The sequence below is a fragment of the Macaca fascicularis genome, chromosome 6, assembly GCF_037993035.2.
Source record: "Macaca fascicularis isolate 582-1 chromosome 6, T2T-MFA8v1.1".
Taxonomy (NCBI): domain Eukaryota; kingdom Metazoa; phylum Chordata; class Mammalia; order Primates; family Cercopithecidae; genus Macaca; species Macaca fascicularis.
Window position 1 is genome coordinate 123,113,902 of NC_088380.1, and position 21,134 is coordinate 123,135,035.

The following is a 21,134-nucleotide window of genomic DNA, read 5'->3' on the forward strand; positions in this document are numbered from 1 at the left end:
CTGAACTTGGGAAACGTGTTAGTTTGCTAATTCGGGCACAATGCTGTCAGCCTGCATATGCTGGCACATCAGAGACGGGTGAAGAGCCAAAGTATAAATAAAGCTAAAATAAACGGTATTTGAAGACCTTGCAACAGATTAATTTAGACATGGTTTGAAAAAGAGTGGGCTGGCTTTTTTCCTCTTATTTTATTTTATTTTATTTTTTGGTTGTTGGTATTTGGGGATTTTTTTTATGGTAGAGCAAAATGTTCAAATTCTATTTCTTTAATTTCTTATTTCAAATTGTACCAAAGACTAATGAATGTGCAACTTGGCTCAAATTTTCCTTTGTTTAGGGTGGGCACACAATTAACAAGAGGACACTCAGCCTGCTGGGTACAAGAGAGTTTGTTCAACTTTCTAGGTTTCCACTGGGGGGAGAGGAACACTGTTCAAAAAAATTAAATAAGTAAAGAGGAGCCCTGGTCCTTGAACTACCTCTAAGAGATATCGTATTACATTTTTTCAGTGTTTCCTAGGAAACCAGCTCAGGGTAAAAATGTATTCTTTGTCTTCTGCTCTTTGCAAAATTGTTTGAACCATCATATCTCATAAAAGGTTGCTTCACAGGCAATTTGAACAGCATTAAAAAAAAGCTTAATCTGCAGTTTGCTGCACGAATGAAGGCGATACACCTTTATCGGAGGTTGAATGCTTCAGATTATATTTGCTGAAAACGGATAAGATTGTGCCATTATTTCTGAAGCATCTGTGAAATCAAATCTTGTTGTCTTTTTCTCCTCCAAATCATGAGTCTTCTGCCCCCAACAAACCCAAGTTACATTAAAAAAAAAACTCCTAAAATAGTTTTAGAAGATTCTTATCAGCACTTACACAGCAGAGCATTAATGAAGAGAGAAATAAACACCTTTCCCTCTCTCGCACTGTCTCTCTCTCTCTCAGGCTTGTACTCAGCCAAGATCTCGATGCATGTGCTTAGTCTCCAGAGCTGATGTGCTTGTGTGTCCCTAGTGCCATCATCCAGGTCAGAATCCCTTGATGCCCACTCTGCTTTCTTGGGCTACCTCTGATTTATATTCCTCTATCTTTGTGTGTTCAGTTGTTATTGTGGTTTTGCAAATGACTGAGGTACTTGACTGTGTGCTGGGGTGGGGTTCTAGTAAGGGTCAAGGGATTTTAGGGTATTAAAAATTTAATTTTTTGTTTTAAATACTTCAAATGTCAGCTACTAACTATATCTTATGTGTTAAAGCTCTTTGGAAAACAGAAAGAGCATCTCTGCAGTATTGACGTGGTTGTGCACATATGGAATATCTGTGGGATTGGCTGCACGTTGTTATTGTATATTATTGGAAGAATGTTGCTAAGGGATTAGTCTGACTCTCTTGTGTTATTAATCACATAGGCTCCTGCAGTGTTGGCTGTCTCTTGGTTTCTGATAGGCACTCTTTGTCACGTTAAAAGGATACCCTGTCCCACTTCACCTAATAAGACAAGATGATTAAAAGCACTGGCTATGGGGTCACCCAAATATATACCATGGGTCCACCAATTACTAACTTGGTGAGTATAGCAAAGTTCTTTAATTCCTCTGGCCTTCAGTTGCCTTATCTGCCAAAGGAAGTAACAGAAGTTACTTTCCTAAGAGTATTCTTGTGAGGATTAAATGACCTAATGTCCAGAGAACACATAGCCCGGTGCCTGACACCTGGTGAGTGTGTAATTTATGCTACAACTATTAGGACAACTATGATATTCACTAGTAATAATTTTGTTTATGTGGTGCATGGAGACTCAACCTTTACTATGTTATGTCTAATAATGATAACTCCATTTAGCAAATGATTTATTGTGCCCCTCAGTTTACCGGGCTCAATGTAGACTGTGGGCTTATAAAGGTAAAAAAGATGCAGTTCCTGCCCTTGATATGCTTCTAGTTTAATGGGGAAGCAAAGCTTTCCAGTGCACTGTGTATTAGAAACCTTTATGCACAGAGTCCTTTCGGAGAGGAGAGAAGAGCACAACACTGCCAGGGAGCTCAGGGAAGGCTTGGTGGAGGCAGGATGCCTAAACCAGGTATTGATGTAGCATGTGTAGTGGTTAATTACTATATACATATATAGCACGCATATATATACACATACACATATAGACATATATACACGTGCATATATATGCATATACATATGCATATGTATGCACGTGTATATATACACATATTTATATGCACATGTGTGTATATGTATACATACATTTTCCCTTTTTAAAAAATTAAAACAATTATTTTAAAAATTTTAATTGACAAAGATTAAATATTTTCAAGATGTGCAATGTGATGATTTAATATACATATATAGTGTAATAATTACATTAGTCAAATTAATTAACACTTGTTGCCACCCATGCTGTACCTCAGATCCCCCAAACATATCCATCTTGTAACTGAACATTTGTAGGCTTTGACCAACATCTCCCTACTTCCCCTACCCTGTCAGCTCCTGGCAACCACCATTCTACTCTCTACTTCTATGAGTTCAACTATTTTAGAGTCTACAGCTAAGTGAGATCATGCAGTATATGACTTTCTGTGTCTGATTTATTTCACTTAACATAATGTTCTGTAGGTTTACCCATGTTGTCGCAAGTGACAGGATATTCTTCTTTTTTATGGCTGAATAACATTCAGTTGTATATATGTACCAGAATTTGTTTATTCATTTATCCATTAATGGACACTTAGTTTGTATCCAAATCTTGGCTAGTGTGAATGTTGCCTCAATGAACACGGGGGTGCAGGTAGTGTTTCATCATATTGATTTCATTTCCTTTGAATATATGCCCAGAAGTGAGATTGCTAGATCATATGGTAGTTCCATTTTTAATTTTTTTGAGGAACTTTCATACAGTTTTCCATAATGGCTGTACTAATTTACAGTTCCACCAACAGAATACAAGGGGGCCCTTTTTCACACCCTCACCAACACTTGTTATATCTTGTCTTTTTCATAATAGCCATCTTAACAGGTGGAAGGTGATATATCATTGTGGTTTTGACTTGCATTTCTCTGATGATTAGTGATGTTTAGCAGCGTTTAATATAACTGTGGACCATTTGTATGTCTTCTTTGAAAAATGTCTACTTGTGTCCTTTGCCCAATTTTTAATCAGGTTTTTTTGCTTATGAGTTTTGTGAATTCCCTGTATATTTTGGATATTAATCCCTTTTCAGTATATGGTTTGCAAATATTTTCTCCCATTCCTTAGACTGCCTTTTCATTCTGATGAGTGTTTCCTTTGCTGTGCAGAAGGTTTTTAATTGTTAGTTTTATGTAGTCATGCTTGTTTATTTTTGCTTTTGTTGCCTGGGCTGTTACTTTCTTTTCTTTTCTTTTCTTTTTTCACTTTTCTTATCTTATCTTTTTTTTTTTTTTTTTTGACAGGGTTTCACTTTGTCACCCAGGCTGGAGTGCAGAGGTGTGATCTCAGCTCACTGCAATCTCTGCCTCGCAGGTTAAAGTGATTCTCCTGCCTCAGCCTCCCGAGTAGCTAGAATTGCAACTGTGCGCCACTATGTCCGGCTAAGTTATTATATTTTTAGTAGAGATGGGGTTTCACCATGTTGCCCAGGCTAGTCTTGAACTCCTGGCCTCATATGATCCACCTGCCTTGGGTGGATCCCAAAGTGCTGGGCTTACAAGCGTGAACCACCACACCTGACCCATGCTATTACTTTCTTATCAGAAAAATCATTGACAAACCAATGTCAAGGAACATCTTCACTATGTTTTCTTCTAGGAGTTTTACAGTTTCAGACTTTACATTTTACTCTTTAATCTCCCTTGTTTACGAAAATGATGCACACCTCTGAATTTCAGAAGAGCACAAGGCCCCGAAGTCTGCATTTTCCAGCCTCCCTTGCTGCTCAGTGTGACCCTGGGATTATATTCCTGCCCATGGGGTGTGAGCTAAGTACTCCACACAACCACTGGGGTTACCCCTTCAAAATGACTCAGCATGCTCTTGCACCCACTCTCTCTTTGGCTTTCCTATTGACTAAGAAATTGGCATAATTAGAAGAGCTGCTTGAACCTGAAATGGAAGCTACTCACTGAAGACTGAAGAGCTGTCCCACAGTCCTGGACCATGGGCTTCTGGGCTGCTACATGAGAGTGAAATCAATTTCTATCTTTTTTTTCAGCCTCCACATTCTGGGATTACAATAGAGAAGTCTGTACTTTAATAGAGAGTTGTCTCTTACAATGAATTAGAAATTGGGACACATGCCTTGTACTCCTAGATCTGCCACAAATGAGCAGTGTGCAATTGAGCAACCTCTTATGTCTTGGTTTATTTTTCTTTAAAAGGTGGGTGTTGAACTAGATCTTTCAGCACCATTAGAAGTATAATAATGACCATCACATATTTGGTATAATGCTTTATAGTTGAAATAAGGTAGAGCTTTTTCCTTGTAAAGAATGTCACAAACTCTTGGGACAAGAGACAGGGATAAACTTAGGACTGAGTAACTGCTACTTCTATCCAGGCCATCTGTAGCTCAGAATGCAAACACTTTGGGCCTGGACAGGGCAGCACCACAGATGTGCTTAGGGAAAATGGCTGTGAGTGAATCAGTTCAAAGAGCATGGCACCAAAGTAGACAGGAAAGCCAAGGCCACCAAGTATCATGTACTGATGTCCATGAGTGTAAGCCTCATGGACCGAACACAGGGAGTGTTTACAATTGTCCTTCCTGCAGTGCACTGTGGGCCTCATTCTCTAGGCCTCAGTGTCCTGGCTGGAGGCAAGAGTGGGCTGAGCAGTCAGGAAGAGCACCAGGTGGTAAAGGGAGGCAGAAGTCAGTGAGAATGAGGTAGGAGGGGGAACTCCACTCCAGAGGCAGGGGCTTGGCATGGGACCAGATTGATGACTAGCTAAAAGAGAGGCTGAGCAGAAGCAGCTTTCAATCAGACACACCCAGTGGCAAGCCATGTTGATTTGTCATTGCCATGGCAACACCTAGAGTGACCGCCCCTTTCCGTGGCAATAAACCAGTGACCCCAAAGTTACTACCCCTGCCCTAGAAATTTCTGCATAAACCACCCCTTAATCTGCATGCAATTACAAGTGGGTATAAATATGACTGGAAACTCCTGAGCCACTACCCTCTGCCTAAGGGGTAGCCCTGCACTGCAGGAGTAGTCATGGCGCTGTAACACTGCCTCTTCAATCAAGTTGTTTGCTTCTACCTCTGGCTTGCCCTTGAATTCTTTCCTGGGCAAAGCCAAGAACCGTTGTGGGCTAAGCTCCACTTTTGGCTTGCCTGCCCTGCATCAAGAGCATAAACAGTTCTCCCTGGACTCTTCATCTGGGAATGGACAAGGAAGACAGCGTTGCAGTGTGTGGAGCCCCCCAGGCCTTGATATGGGCATCACGTGGCTGAGATGGCTTCATCTGTGAAAAGGAGCCAGAACTCTTTATCAGACTAGGCAGGGCTTTTGTTTAACTGGTCCCTCTGGCTGCTTTTGTTGACAGATAAGGAGTATTTACGGAAGAGAAAAAGACATTTTCATTATCAGCAGGATGGGAACTCAAGGTCATTTAATTTGAAAACTTAGAGGACTGGGATCTCATTTTGTACGCACATTGAAGAAGAGGAGCATATCCCATTGGAGAAGAGGTGGAACATTCACCTCATGTGACTTTTACGCACTCCTGTAAGGTAGGCAGGGCAGCTATCATTAAGTCCATTGTACAGATGAGGAAAATGAGGTGCCAAGAATTTGAAAGACTGTCCCAAATGATGACCCACAAATGGTGAGGCTAGCTCAGACTAGAACCCAGGCCCACAAGACTCATGATGTGATGTGTTTTCTTCTAAGCTACTTTGCCTTGTGGGAAGGGAAAAAACTCCAAGCTGCCAAATTAAGAATCACTGTCCCTAAAGGCTTTAGGGGCTGGCCTTTGTGGGGCTGGTCTTAGAGTACCTTGGTCTCACAACACACCTTCCCTGAGCCTCACTCATCTCTGAGCCCAAATCTGTCTGCTGCTCTGCCTAGGTAATTGGAGAGGATTGTTTTAGGTCACCCTTTCCTGAAGACAAAACAATCCCTTTGGTTTCTCGATCAGAAAGCCCAACAGATTGAGTGACAAGGAAAAGTTTTTGATCTTGCTATTACAGTCACCTAATTAAAATGAGATGCAGATGCTCCAACACCTAGTAATTTTCACCTCACTTACTTTGGCTTCAATTACAACCCTTCCCTACTGACTTACGCTGTTTAAATTACAAAGTTAGAAGGAAATATGACTATTTACCTGTTTCTATTCATACATATAAGTCTAACACATTATCTTTTCTCCCCAAGCATGAAATGTGATCACAGGCCTTCTCTTCACCCTGGAAATGAGGGGAATAAATCTTTGGTTCTTAAATAAAATTAAACACAAATAAGAATTCAAATCAGTCAACACCTACGTCAGTCTTCAAGAGACAACTTTGTTTCACGCAACACACACACACACACACATACACATACACCACTTTGGAATATATAATTTCCTTTCCAAAGTTGACTGGCTATGGACTCTGACCTGTCTGATCAGGGAAAGTTAATTGTTTCCAGAGTAGTTACCTTTATTGGGTACATAATTAAGTAATCATTGCAAGGCAGTTGGAATTACATATATATTTTATACCAGAGCTGCCATAGTTGATTGCAACCAAGCCTCTCCCTATTCACTAAGAAGCATATTTGTGTTCTGAGACAAGGCTTTGTTTACTGTGAACAGGGCTTCAATTGTCTCACAAACAAACAGCAACAAGCAAACACAAAGAGAACAGCGGGGGTTCTAAGAAGAATGCCCATTTTCTCCTCCCTCTGAGTGGAATCTGTCGGAGGTCATTTGTGAGAGGGGTGAGTGGAAGATGCTGGCTTATTCAGAGTGCCATAGCCAGGCACTGCTGCCCCGAGGGCAGGAGGAAGGCTGGGCACCCACGCCAGAGAAGATGGTGCTGTCTGTCTTGCACCACACGCACTTACAGCTCACTAACTCAAGGAAGGCTTGTCTGTGGCAGTAGCAACGTGGAATGAGGGGTAGCGACATGGAGGAGGAAGACGGATCCCTAAGTAGAGCTGAGCTCTCTCTTCTGTCTCCTAGTGGAAGATTTTTCTAGGCACTCAACCAAATCATTCAATCATCGATATCAGGGGTAAAGTCAGATGGTTGCTTTGGTACCCATTGTGCTACAGTGACCGTGGAGCTGAAGTGAAATGACAACAGTGGATATTTCTTACATGTCTCTTACTTTCAAACTAACTTTACCTCCATGTTCTGAGGCTGGACAAGTTCTTCACCCTTCTAGGTACAGGGCATTTCTTCTTCTCTGCTTCTGATTCATCCTGGGTTCTTACAAGCTTCCTAAACTTTTTTTGTGATCTCTGTGGACTGAACAGGATGAAGCAGCTACAAAAGCTGAGGCTTTCATCCTTTTTCTTTCACAGAGGCAGTTGGTGTCACAGTCCCTAAAGTGGCAGGGTGCGCCCCCAGAAGGGAGGTCCTGACTTGGGCTCCAGCTCCCTGTTTTCCTGCTTTGTTGACAGTTCCTAATAACACTGCTGGCATCAGGGCTCTGCAGACGCAGGAAGGAAGATTGTGTTCTTTAACGATGGAAAAATATTAGAGCACAATGCCCTTAAAATAGAATGTGTGTGCCTAGCCTTTATTTTGGGGACTTTATTGTTGTAACGGTCTCCCCTGGGAAATGCTGTAGGAGACTCTTCCCCTTCAGTGAAGAGGAGTAATTGTGTAACCTAAGGTGTCCCCAAGAGAGCTGAGGGGGGTGATGTGGACACACAGGTTTTTGAAATATGACTACATTACTATGTTGATCAGTGCTCAATAGATCCCTTCTCTCTAAACTCCTGTTTCTTTGAAGTGGGAACAATCATATATATGCTGCCCACCCCACTAGGCTGTTATTAGGATTAAGCAACATAATGGACAAGATTATATCTGCAAGCTGTAAAGTGCTACAAATGCAAAATGTCATTGTTGTTGACAATTGGAAGCCCTGCCCCCCTCTAGGGGGTGGGGGGGACCCTTCCACTTTTCATTTTTTATTAAATAAACCTTAGCCATATTACTGAAATTCACACTTCCGCTTTGACATGGGACTAGATGTGCAAAATGTTCAGTATTCATGCCAGGGAACTAATATGAAGTTTGCTAAGAGCAGCCCACTTTCTGAGCACCCCATAATGTGTGTGGTAAGGGCAGTTGTGATGTACAGGAAAAAAGAGAGTGGTTGGCTCATGAAATGGTTTTTCATCATCTTTCTCATCCTAGGAAACCCCTAAGAATCTGCATGAGTTTCTTTCATGTTAGTGTCCTGGCATTTGATATTTTATACAATGTCACCCTCATCTGTTTTGTTGTTGTTGTTGTTGTTGTTCCTCTTGAAATCCGTCAATGAAAAGTGCTTCTGATTTCATGGTTACCAACTTTCCCCCTTCATTAGCTTCCCCTTATTTGGACCATTATTGCAGCCTGTTAGCAGGAGGGATGACTTGCTTTGGGAATGACGTTAATGATTCTCAAGAGAGTCTTTTATCTGAAGGTGATTAGGAAGAATGAAAAAGTTGTTAGCTGCCTCAGCCAGTGCCAGTGGGCTAGCAGGGACCTGTGTCTCATCTCCTCTGCAAACGTCCTGGGTCCCATTTCTTAAACCGTAGTTTATGACACTCACCTTTGACCAGAAAGTGCTTAAGTGGAACCCATGTTTTGCCAGGGAAAGGGTAGAACGCCTTCCCAAAAGGACCACTTGGTCAGTATACATGGGTTCCAACCTCTGTGACATTTTTGATACTAGACACCAAGAGGAAAAAGCCCCGTGACATTTGTGTATGCACATGTGTGCATAGATGTGTTTGCAGAGGGGAATGAGAAACCCCCCACTATTCAGCTGCCTCTCTTGATTTGCTCAAATTTCATTTCCATTTGCTAGAGGGACATCTGCACATTTCCCTACCAGCCACATTTAATGCACATCAGTTCAGCCGTAACCCTCTGTAGAGGTCAACCGCCCCCTAACTCCAGTCTTCCCCGGGGGGGTTAGAGTGAGGGATACACAATACTCTAAATGGAATATTGAAGATCCCCATCTGTCTGACAGTCCCAATCAATAAATGTGAGCCCTTCCTTCCCACTTCTGTAGAAGAGACACGTCATCACCTGGTTTTAAGACAAGGGAGAGATGTGGGTTTCTAAGGGTTACTGAGTCCAAGCACCCAGCTGTCACAGGGCTGAGCCAGGAAAAGGATTATGCTCTTAATCATGTTATTTTGTTACTAAAGGGTTCTTTTAAATTCCCCTCACCACTTCCCCTCAAGCAAAATGTACCAGTGTCTGAAATGAGAGGTGCTTTTCTGACACTTTTACTTGCTGAATGACTTTTTGTTGAAAGAGCTTTTGTTCAGGCAGTAAAACCTAGGCGCTGGGGTCCAGGAGCATCTGATTTGGCTTCTGCCAAATTACAAGGCTGAACAATGAGACCAGTTTTTTGTGTTTATCTGACATGGCCCTTGAGGAAAACATTCAGGTCCAAGATGTCATCTCTGATCCCATGAAACACCTAGCCTGGTAGCTGCATCAGGACAGCCACTGCTTTGGAAAAACAGTCTAAAAGCACTGCAGAAACCTTTAACCTTGTAAAAATCAAGCAAGCAAGCAAACGCAATCAAAAATCAGGGTTGTCTGAGGCAGTTTTTGTGTCTGAGCAGGGACATCCCCGGGGCCCCAGATAAAATACTGGCTCCACCTGTTCAGCCTCTTTCACCTCTTCAGCAGCCCAGAACAAAGCTGACTGCAGCAAAAGCCATGAGACCAAGTATCAGGTTGCACTGCGGGGACTGTGTGCTTCAAGCCTACATGATCCAAGCTTCTTTCCAACCCCTTGCCTTGGCCCAGATGAGGGGATCTAGGAAGCCCAGCTGGTGAAGGGTGGGTGTGTATGAAGGGCTTCCTATGAGAAAGGATGACTGAGAAAGATGGGGATGCTATCTAGATAGGTGAGTGGGATCAAATCTTTCTAGCTAGTATTACTCTACTGATCTGAATGAATGGGGGAAAGAGACTATGAATTTGTTTTCAGAATAGCTGCTCTACCACTAGTTTTGGAGCATGAGCAAATCCTTTCACTCAGCGGACCTCAGCTTCCCCCAGGATTTTTTTTTTTTTTTTTTTTTGAGATGGAGTCTTGCTCTGTCACCAGGCTAGAGTACAGTGGCACAATCTCAGCTCACTGCAACTTCCGCCTGCAGGGTTCAAGCGATTCCCCTATTCTCCCGAGTAGCCGGGACTACAGGCACACGCTACCACGCCTGGCTAATTTTTTGCATTTTAGTAGATGCGGGGTTTCACCATGTTGGCCAGGATGATCTCAATCTCCTGACCTCGTGATCCACCCGCCTCAGCCTTGCAAAGCTTCCCCCATTTTTAAAATGAAAGGGTCATGCTAGATGTTGGTCGTTCTGTCAGTTTGGTATAACCAGACATTTGGGTATAACCGGGCAGAGCTAACCTGCCAATTACATACCACGGAAGTTCTTTCTGGCAAAAAGGGATGATCACAGAGCTGAGTCTGTCCTAAAGAATCTGACCTTGGATGTGGGGTTTTCACTTGTGTTGCTCTTACACACTTGACATGCCATCTGGCAAACTGCCCAGCTGACCTGCCGTCCCTCTCTGGGCCAATCCACTTCCCACATAATGGCCAAGTAGCTTTCCCAAGCACAAGTGTCTGTTGTTTTATTTACTCCAAAAAAGGGGAGCACTCCTGCTTCAGCTAAAATCCTAGCATATGGGAACCAGGTCCCTCCTGGCCTGTCTCCAACCCCCCTTTCCTGGACTTGCCCTGCCAAGCTCTCTCACAGACCCCGCACAAGGCCTGCTGAACCTTTTGCTTCCCAAAGAGCACACTTGGTGCCTTTGCAAAGGATGTCCCCTCTGCCTGGGCTAGTTGTTCAGAGGACTCGTTCTTTAAGAACCAGCACAAATATTGTGACCCTAACATCTAGGGAGCTTCATCAGTACTTTGTTCTTACCTCCAAATGGCAACTACAATGGCCATGTCAGTCTCTCTTTGCAAATGAGGAGGTAGAAACTACATTCTAGTCAACTTTGTGCCTAACAGAGCCAGGCGCTATGGATGTAATTCAAGAAACACAATTGGAGATGGCAATCTAAAGGTTACTGGGTTACTATAGGTATGAACTGAGGCCTCAACCTGCAGCTTCCCACACTCAACTGACTTAAAACATAAAAAAAAAAAAAAAAAAAAAAGTCAGAGGGTCAAAAGTAAAATACTATAGCTGAAGACTTATTAAAATAATTGTTTTAAAAACACCCCTAGAGGAAAACCTGATCTAGGCATTTCATAATGCTCTTTTGCAAAAGAAGAATCAAGCGCTGTGTCCCAATATACCTCCAACCGTGTCTACTGGGTTACAAAAGATAAATGCTAACAAGGAGTAAAATCCAGCCCCCTCCACCTTATTAATATGTAAAAAGACTGAAGTCACATCTGTGCAAAGATCTATTTTTAGTGGACCCTACATACTAAAATCCTAGCCTTGATCTCTTAAACTATCAAGCCTACCATAAATGTTTGATGATGAACAAGCCCATAAAAAGAAAATGCATAAAATGAATAGAAGGAGCCAATGCGTGCTCTGCCTTTTAATTACCGATGGCTTCTGCTAAAATCCTGCTCCAGGCTGGGTTTGAGCAGAGAAACCGTCAATAATTTGGGTGGGGGTGGCTGGGTGTGGACACTGCAAACAAATACATCAAACTCTATAGTTATGTACGCTTTGGAAGCCAGATAGAAATGGAGGAAAGAGTAGAATCATACCCACAAAGGGTGGGGAGAGCAGCTTGAAAAGGAAAAATTAAGAGATAAATAAAAGCATTCAGGACACAAAAGATAATGTAGAACAGTCAGGTTTTATTACTTTTAAGTAATAAAGAGCCTTTTCCTTGCTTTTTTCCTTTTTTCCCTTTCTTTCTTTCTTTCTTTTTTTTTTTCCTTTTTTACAACATACATTAAGTCGTGAATCAGATGTTAGGGGATGTGGAGATGGAAGGAAAATTGGTGACATCACAATATTTTTACAACTTTATAACAAATACAAATCTGAATTTGTTGCATCTACCAGTGTCTAGCAAGGGTGGAAAGCAAAGGCACACTCGGGTTTATGGACCCTCCCCCCACACACAGTGGGGAAAACAAATGGGAAGAAATACTTAAATGCAGAAGACCAGCTCAATACATGTGGGTATTTTAGGGTTAACACCAGAAGTGATGGGTTGTGGGGGCGTAGGAATGTGGATGTAAGTTTTGACACAGGTCTCCTTAACAGCTGAGGCAGTGAGGCCCACAAATACTGGACAAGACAGCCGCTCACGTCAATGATGGGTGCTGTACAGCCAGTACTCTCGGGAGTCAAGCATGGGAAAGAAGGGGTCGGGGGATACAGACCCATCGCCTTCCTAATTTCTGCATTTCTAGAGAAAATTCAAGGAAGAAAACAGTATTTCAATTTCTAGAAAATACTTCAGGGTTTCAGGGGACAGAGTTTACAGGATGTGAACATGGATTCCATTACAAAAGCCAAAAAAAAAAAAAAAGTGAAAACAACCACCACCATCACCTACCCCTAAACAACAGCAAAACTGCAATGGACTTTTGGAACAAAGGGCTCTCACCCTCAGCTAAGTACTTAGGTCTGAAGGCAACCAACTGATTATGGAGGCTCCACTTTTTCACTATCCAACTCAAAACTGTCATTGTCAGTCTTTTTTTGAATTCTTTTTAAAGACAAAACTAAACCCAGAAGATCCAACTGGAAATAAAAACAGACAAAGAGACCACCAAATATACTGTATAACTGTTTAAAACAACAACACTGCTCATGGTTTACAGTATGTGGACAGTTCCTTTGTTCATGATAGAGTAAACAAAAGTCCCTTTTGTGTTGAGCAAATGAAAACCAAGGGGAGAAAAACACACATCACCTCCCATCCCCTAAAAACAATAATAACAAAATAAAAAATAAAACAAAAAATCCTTTGCCCCAGTCAACGTTTTTGCAGCATCCATTGTGGTCGGACTTGTACCTGGAGTTACTCATTAATCACAGCAGGGACCAGCCTGCCTGCATCTATTTCCATGTCATTTCTTTGTGTGCACTGCATGTGTGTGCTATGCACATGGCTTGGGGACTCCTCCCAGGTGTCTGCCCAACCACACACAGCCTGCTCTCTAGCCAGTGGACACAGCAGAAAAGAGGAATGGGACGTTAGTCCCTTTTCTGCTAGCAAATCCTTATTTGCTAATCACCGTATTGAAATAATCTAAGGGAAGCAGGGAGCTCTCGAGGATGAAAGGGGATTTCCCACCCACAACACTGGGGTCCATGCTTGGCAGCACAGCCAAAGGGTGGTTCGAGTTGGCACAACTAGAAGGCAGTGTGCATTGGAGGGTGTGGTGCTGCCCAGCGTTCTCAGGCTGTAGCATGACAACTATCACCACTGCATTCTTCCATCTGCTTGACTCCAGTTTTCCAGAGGGCTGGAGGGGGGGTGGGGGGAAGGGAGGGTTAAATAAATATCTGCACTTATTTCAAAAGGGGGAAAAGTTGATCATAACGACAGTTTACACGTGTACACAACTCAAGGTGTAAGGCACAAATTTACATGTGGAAAACAGGCTATTCACAGATGTAACCCCACGAAGAACCCGTGTGATCAAATCATTAATTTATGCAAGGTAGCAGCCAGCATATTAATTAGTTCACACCGTTTGTGGATTTTGTTTGCTGTCTCACATGCAACATGAAATGAGATGGCATATTGCAAGCTGGTGCCTTCACAGAAAGTCGGAACCATGGACAAAACCATGTTGGCACCAATAGGATATGATGTGCCATTCTAAAAGCTTCTCTCCTGATTGCTTTAGAAATTAGGATCTGGAAGGACTTTGACATGAATTAATTTTTTTGCATGTTTATAGGCCAGAGACCTGACCAGCAAATGAACTGATAGATTTAAATAAATATTCCTCTCCTAACTTTTTCCTTTAGCTACAGACCAGACAGTCCAAACACAAAGCTCAGAATTCCAGCTCCAACTTATTTACTCAGTGAATTTATTGTAAAAATAAAGAAACTCAATTATTCCAGTTAATGGTTTTCACGTTAAATAGTTTAACTTTCAATGGGCTTTCGGAAGAGCTGTTCATAGGATGATATCTGGAAGAGTCCTTTCCTTAAGGAAAAACAGGGTGAACAATAAATAAAGAGTTACTTGCGTTAACGGTCACGTTATTTCATTAAAAGAGAGGAGGAGCAGAAATCTACGACATAGTTGCCCAACATGGCATTTATCTGCTGTAACAGAAAGCTGTAACACTGGCGGGCATTTCACAGTATTTGCGCATAGTAAACTTCTGCCATTGTTAAAGTCTGAGTTAGAATTATCAATGAATTCTTTTTTTTGTCTTTTTAAATTTTCATGATTTTAAAAAATGTATTTGTGTTTTGCAGGTTGGAACGCAAACCCAGTGTGGCCACGTCCCGTTAAGTTATGGACAAAATGTTTCAGTTTCTGTTCACCTCTGTGCGTGTGTGTGTGTTGTGTGCATGTGTGTGTGTATATGGGGGATGGGGTAGGTATGTGCTTTTGGCTCATGTTTGTGATGATAACTGAAGTCTTTTGTGGGACCGACCTATTGTAGGGTGTGGGGGAAGAGTGAAGGAAGAGAATGGAGGTGAGTCCCCGCCGTTGCAAACCTTCACCAAACCACGCGGCCCAATTTTCGTGCGTACCCCTGTGTCCCAGAGAGGAGGACCCAGCGTCCTCGGCTCGTCCTCGGCTCTGCCGCGGGCCATCTTGGTCTGGTGGGTACTCGAGGCAGTTGAGAACCTTGCTGAGCTGAGCGGGCACCTCGCCTTGCCTGCTGGTTCGACACCTGACCCCCTCCCCCTGGGATTATGTACACGCATCATTGGGCTTCATGGATGTGGAAAGGGGAGCAAAGGAAGGTTTAGGGGGTACGTCCGGCTTTAGTGAGGGCGTACGCTTCAGCCCCGACCTCGTCAGTGAGTTGCAGGCGTTGAGGCTGGGCTGCCTGGAGACAGTCACGGCCTGGCCAGATGGCTGGGAGCTGTGCACCTGGATGGAGTCCACCCTCTGCGGGGCGGGCGGCGGGTTGTCTCCCCTGCCAAAGCTCTGGTTTCTGGAGAGGTGAGAGGAATTGGAGGAGTTAGTATTGTTTCTTTTGAGAGTGGTGGCCTGGTGGCTTCTCGTGAGCGAGTTCGTGGGGTAGCTCCTCTTATAGTCAACCCCGTAGGAAGAGGAGTGGTGCATTTCCAGCCGCTTGCTTAGACCGGTCTGAGACAGGGAGGCTCCCGGGGGGCCCAGGGAGGCCTCCCGTTGTGGAACTTTAGGGGGCAGGCTGTCCAGGTTCTCCACAAGGTTCACCCCATGGTTGGGACTCTTGCTGCTGAGATGTTCCTTGATGGTCTTATACTCCAAGGTGGCTGCCTGGTCCTCCAGCGCCATCTGGGCCACCTCGCTCATTTTGGGCTGGTCCACATACTCATGCTGGTAGCCCTGCTGTGTGATGGGAAGGACCACCACGCTGGGGATGTGGCTGGGGGAGGCCCGCAGGGGCAGGTCCGTGGGAATCACAGGGGAGCCCATGGGGGGCAAGTCCTTTGTGCAGGCATTGATGAGGTTCTGGTTCCTCTCCCACTCGCGGCTGCCGCGGCTGGGCTTCCGCTTCTGCTGCAGCGTTGGAGTGGACTCTGGGGTGGGGAGGGCGGTCAGGTCCAGGTGGTGCTGGTCTGCTTTAATGAGCATCTTGGCCGTGTTGCCCGGAGTGGCGAGCTTGCCGTTGTGCATGAGTGGCGTGAGGATGGCCTCCGGCTTCGGGTCTTTGGATTGAGTGTCCCCAAAGAGGCCGCTGAGCTTGGTGACGCTGCTCATGGAGCCCCGGCGCGAGTGGGTGAGCTCCTTCTCCTTGCGCTGCACCACGGCCACGTCTTTGCGCCGGTGATCACAGACGCAGTAGACGGTGATGCCCGAGAAGACGGCCCCCATGACGAAAGCCAGGATGACTGCAATGGCCAAGAGGGTGACGGGAACCAGCTGGTCGTGGCCTTTGAGGTAACTTTCCCGAATCACTCCTGCAATAGACATCGCATATGGCGTTAAGAAATGAAAGCACACCCCGAGGCTTGTTTTTGTTTAGCATTCACCTTGTTAATTAATAACAGTAATAAGTGACAATAGCACCTCTGCACAACTTGTCTTCCAAGCTCAGCTTGCCAAACATTAACTAATTAATCCTCCCCAATCCCCTCGTGTGCAGTATGTAAATGGACTCCATTTGTAGCCTTCTTTGTTGTCTAAAAAAGTGCTGTTCAGGCCGGCTGCCATGGCTCATGCCTGTAATCCCAGCACTTTGGGAGGCCAAGGCAGGTGGATCACGAGGTCAGGAGTTCAAGATCAGCCTGGCCAAGATGGTGAAACCCCCGTCTCTACTAAAAATACCAAAAATAAAAATAAAAAAATTAGCCGGGCGTGGTGGCAGGGGCTTGTAATCCCAGGTACTCTGGAGGCTGAGGGTAAAGAATTGCTTGAACTTGGGAGGCGGAGGTTGCAGGGAGCGGAGATCAGACCACTGCACTCCAGCCTGGGCGACAGAGCGAGACTCCTTTTCAAAAAAGAAAGAAAGAAAGAAAGGAAGGGAGCGAGTGAGGGAGCGAGGGAGGGAGGGAGGGAGGAAGGAAGGAAGGAAGGAAGGAAGGAAGGAAGGAAGGAAGGAAGGAAGGAAGGAAGGAAGGAAGGAAGGAAGGAAAGGAGGGAAGGAAGGAAAAGTGCTGTTCACTCTCTCCAGTACCTGCACTTTCTACCCTGCTTCACTCCATGGAATATGGGAGGTTTTGGCTTTCAAAAGTTATTTATCTTTCTTTCCCTCTTTATGGCTTTTTAATCTTCCCCTCCTAGAACTGGGATAACTAAGTTATCCTGAGTCTGGAGGAAGAGGCAACAATTTTACGCATGTTAACCGAACAAATCACACAACACTCTAGGCTTCCAGTTGGGATGTTTTCCGATGACCCCCTTGTGGCCACCCGAGCCTCTGTCTGGGGAAAAGTATGTTTCCCTTTCAAGCAACTAGAGGAAAGACAGTGTGTGTCGTTTTTATTTACACTGAGAGAATAAAGCTAAAGTTCACAGACTACAAATGTTTGTGCTGATTTTGCATCACCTCTCAAAAAAAAAACAACAGTGCAAACTCAATTTCAGGTGAATATGCTGAATATTTGAATGAAGCTCTCTCATTGGAACTGAAAGAAGATTTAGAAATAAGACCATTTGGGGCCCTGTAGTGGGTTTAAATGTTAGGTCCCATTATTGCACCTAGAGTTTGCTGTCACAGTGAGATTTTTCAGCAGAGCTAATCTCTTCAATTTAATAAAAATTACGTGACTACACCCGTCCATAATCTTACACTACATTAACCAGGAATCAGTGTTTCCGAAGGAAGGTGCTTTCACTATTCCTGCTTAATCAGCCACCCAGCTGAGCTACTCTAATCAAATGCAAACACTGAAGCTTTTATTTTTTAATGCCAAGTGAGAATACACATCACAATTGTCAGATCTTAAGTGCTTGATGCAGTCGCTAAAAAATAAAATCTCAAAGACCTCAATTCCTGCCTCTGGAGAGTGAAAGAACACGAATACATTAGAGGCACTGCATGGGCTGCAGAAATGTAAACATTGTTCCTATTATGGAAATGATAGCAAGACAGAAAATGTACCTTCTCTGGTCTCGGGAGACACATTTTTCATCTACTAAATCAACTCTTTCTGGAATATATTTAATGTATTTTACTGGCAGGTATCAGTGGCACAGAATTAGAATGAAAGGAAATAAAAATCTCTACCCCTTCCCAAACCCACAACATGCAACCCTTAAACTTCTACTGAAATGTTGTCTTTGTCACAGCTGAGACCTTGAAGCTTTGTCATGGGGTTTTTTCTGCTAAAATATTTTGATTTCTGAAGTGATGGTTTTAAAACCCAGAAACCTTAGCCTGAAAAGTACATTCTCTTTTTCTTTCCTTCCTAAGGGTCCTCCTCCCTTCAGTTGTGACATCACAGTTGGTTGCTGTGGAAATGATTGTCCTGTGACAAAGGATTGTGACTTAAGTAGAAGCAGCAAATATCTCTTAAGAAATAAAGATTCTGTGACCCAACAAATACCCTCGGTAATAAAAGGCAGTTGAGGTAATTCACCATAAGGAAAGAGTGTGCAAGATGGTAAGATATCAAATAATTTCCAAATGTGATGCTTTTCAAATATTTCCAGATTTATCTCCATCAGCTATTAAGGGGTAGAAACTGAGAAGCAAAAAACAGCCGGATAATTTGGCTGTAACTCACACCTTTTATGTGTGAAGCTCCCCAAACAGCGGGGTGTCCTGCATTCAAATATATTTTAATACCTATTCACCAAGGAAGTGTGCTAATGAAAATTTTCTTTCTTTCTTAAATTTGCATTTCCTTATTATGCTAAAATAGCAACTGATTTTTCTTCAATTTTGATTATGTATGGGGTTCTACTGAACATCATTTTTAACCCCCTACATATAATTGCACACAAATGTACACCTGTGGATAAAATGGGTTTTAATTTCCCTCATTGACTTGGTGATTTCAGTGGGAGTTTAACACAGGCTAGATCCCAGTGATGGGGTAGGGGTGTATTACGTATGTTTTTCATGGCTATGAGTGTTTCATGAAACCCTTCCAGGCAACCAAATTTAGGGGGACTGGATATTCCCAATAAATGTGTATTATAATAGGAAGCTATTTATAATTGACTTTGGCATTCTATTATTTAAATTGCCCTCTCAGTTTAAAAGGAACATGGAGAGAGTAAAGCTAGAGCAATCCATTGGTTTCCCTGGGAGAATTGCAAATTTTTCACATGTATCCATTGCTTCTTAGCCTTACTTGTAGCTCCCAAATATCATTCTTCTTTCATGTCTGAAGGTCCTTGGCTATTTTGGACTCATGAAAGCTACTTATTCTTTCACTGGGAAGAACTCTTTTTTAGTGGATGATATTTGAGTTCAGGTTTTTGGTTGTTAACAAGTTAAGTAGGATCTGACCTTTCAGGAAAATGGTATCTCAGACAGATTTTTTTTCCCCCGTCTCATTTTGTTATATAAAGAGTGGCCTTAAAAACATTTTTGCATCTCTTCATCTATCCATGGGGAGGCACAGGGCTTTCCTCATCTGCTGGTGTAAATTCAGAAATGTCCAAAGATAGAAACAGATCAGAGAGTAAGTTGAAAGTGCAGTTGAAGAAGATAAGGTAAACGTTATTTTTGGAAATGCCTTTCAAACTTAAAGCTTTCTGCTTGTATCATGAAAAAGGCCAAAGAAGCATTCACAGAAATGATCAAGTCAACTTTGTGGCACAGCCATTGTGAAGGCTTGGAAACAGCAGACTGGTCAGTGGTGGTGATGTAAGCAGCTAGAGAAGATCTCAGTGGGCTTGGAATTGCAGGCTCCCACTTACTGGCTGAGCGACCTTTTGGCAAGTGGTTTAACATCTCTGGGCCTCAGTTTTTTAATCTGTAGCATGAGGTGAACACACCTAATCTTACTGCCTTACTGGGTTGTTACAAGAATCAAAGGAAATAAAAAATAGAAAAGAGCTTAAATGCTGTAGTTTGCTGGATGAATCTAAAGCTCAAAAGAAGCCACAAAGGAGGAGTGGTGGGTTAGTGGCTCACAAAGGGCTTCCAAGTGATAGTCGCAGCTGCTCCATTGGATTCCATTTGCTATTGGTCTCCCACTGGAGAGGAGTAGACCTGTGCTTCCAGGTCTAAACTTCATGCCTTCTAAATGCAGGCAAAAAGGTGATATGAGATTTCGAAGCAATATAAGGGAACACATACTGTTTCAGGATGCCTATAGTTACTGAATTTTGAAATAATTAAAACAACAAAAGTGGAAAATGTTGGCAATTATAGTTGGATTCTCAGTGGAGTACAAATCCTGGGCAAGTACCACATTTTTTCTGCATTTATAACCCTTGCCATCCACAGAGCTTTTAGTTGGATAACTCAATACTCGATTGCTGAATAAATGGCTTTTCAATACATTGTAGAGCTATTTTTAAATGAACTTCTAAACTTAGTGGGTCATCTTTAGAGCGACTACCCCCTTGCTTTTGAAGTCATGGAAATAAATTCTATCCAATCATATAAAAGAACTTTAATAGTAGCATCTATGAGACAAATAAAAATAAATCTATAAAGGTGCTCAGTAATTTGCTCAAAACAATAAGAAGAGAAACTATTTCAAAAATGAAATTAGTTCTGGGAAAAATCCAAAAGAGTCGATGACGATAAATGGGTTATTTGCAACAACTGAGTGCTCCAGTGGAACTGAATAATTAGAAAACAAAAATGCATCCCTGCAAAGGGCAAAGGGCAAAGGGCAACAGGCTAGAGCTGAGTATCCCTTGCTTCAGATGTTGCATGGAAACCCTGGGCAGGTGAAGGGCCCTTGGAGGGTGGTATACTCCCCTCCTCAGGTATCCTCCCACTGCAGAGAGAACAATCAGAGTTGGCTTCTCTACCCTAGGGTCTTGAAATTCCTTCCTCTTCCAACCCCTGCATCCTCTTCTGCTCTCACCAATTGAAAATGGGGCATTAGTAATGAAAACAATATTTGAAAAATCCTTTGCATTGATTCATTAACCACCAGCTATTTCTCACCAGTCATAAGGTACTAAATGGTTATTCTTTCCACCTTCCTATTGCAGGAAGCAAGGCACACCCTGGCTTAGAAATTTCTCTGAAATCATGTCTTAAATTGGCAGAACTGAGAAAGAATAGAATCTCCACTGTTTTTTGTTTTTTGTTTTTTTTTTTTCCTGAGGTGAGAGTTTTCAGATGCTGGAGGGAGGCCTCAGAGAAGTAATTTGAAGTTCTTTAGAGTCCAAAGCAATGAAAAGATTATGAAGGACCCTGCCCCCAGGCC

At 43.0% G+C, this 21,134-nt stretch overlaps 1 protein-coding gene and 1 pseudogene across 9 annotated transcripts in view; both read right to left on the reverse strand.

Annotated features, from left to right (window-relative positions):
* Positions 1-11,987: 11,987 nt before the first annotated feature.
* The window catches only part of SEMA6A (semaphorin 6A), a 133,758-nt gene continuing 124,611 nt past the window's right edge, over positions 11,988-21,134 (reverse strand). For all 9 annotated transcript variants that reach the window (XM_005557569.5, XM_005557568.4, XM_005557565.4 and 6 more), the window contains one exon: positions 11,988-16,250. In XM_005557569.5, coding sequence (XP_005557626.2) covers positions 15,052-16,250 — 1,199 coding nt within the window. In that variant the 3' untranslated portion in view covers positions 11,988-15,051. The remainder of the gene's footprint in view (positions 16,251-21,134) is intronic.
* Positions 12,853-13,789, reverse strand: LOC107130054 (uncharacterized; annotated as a pseudogene).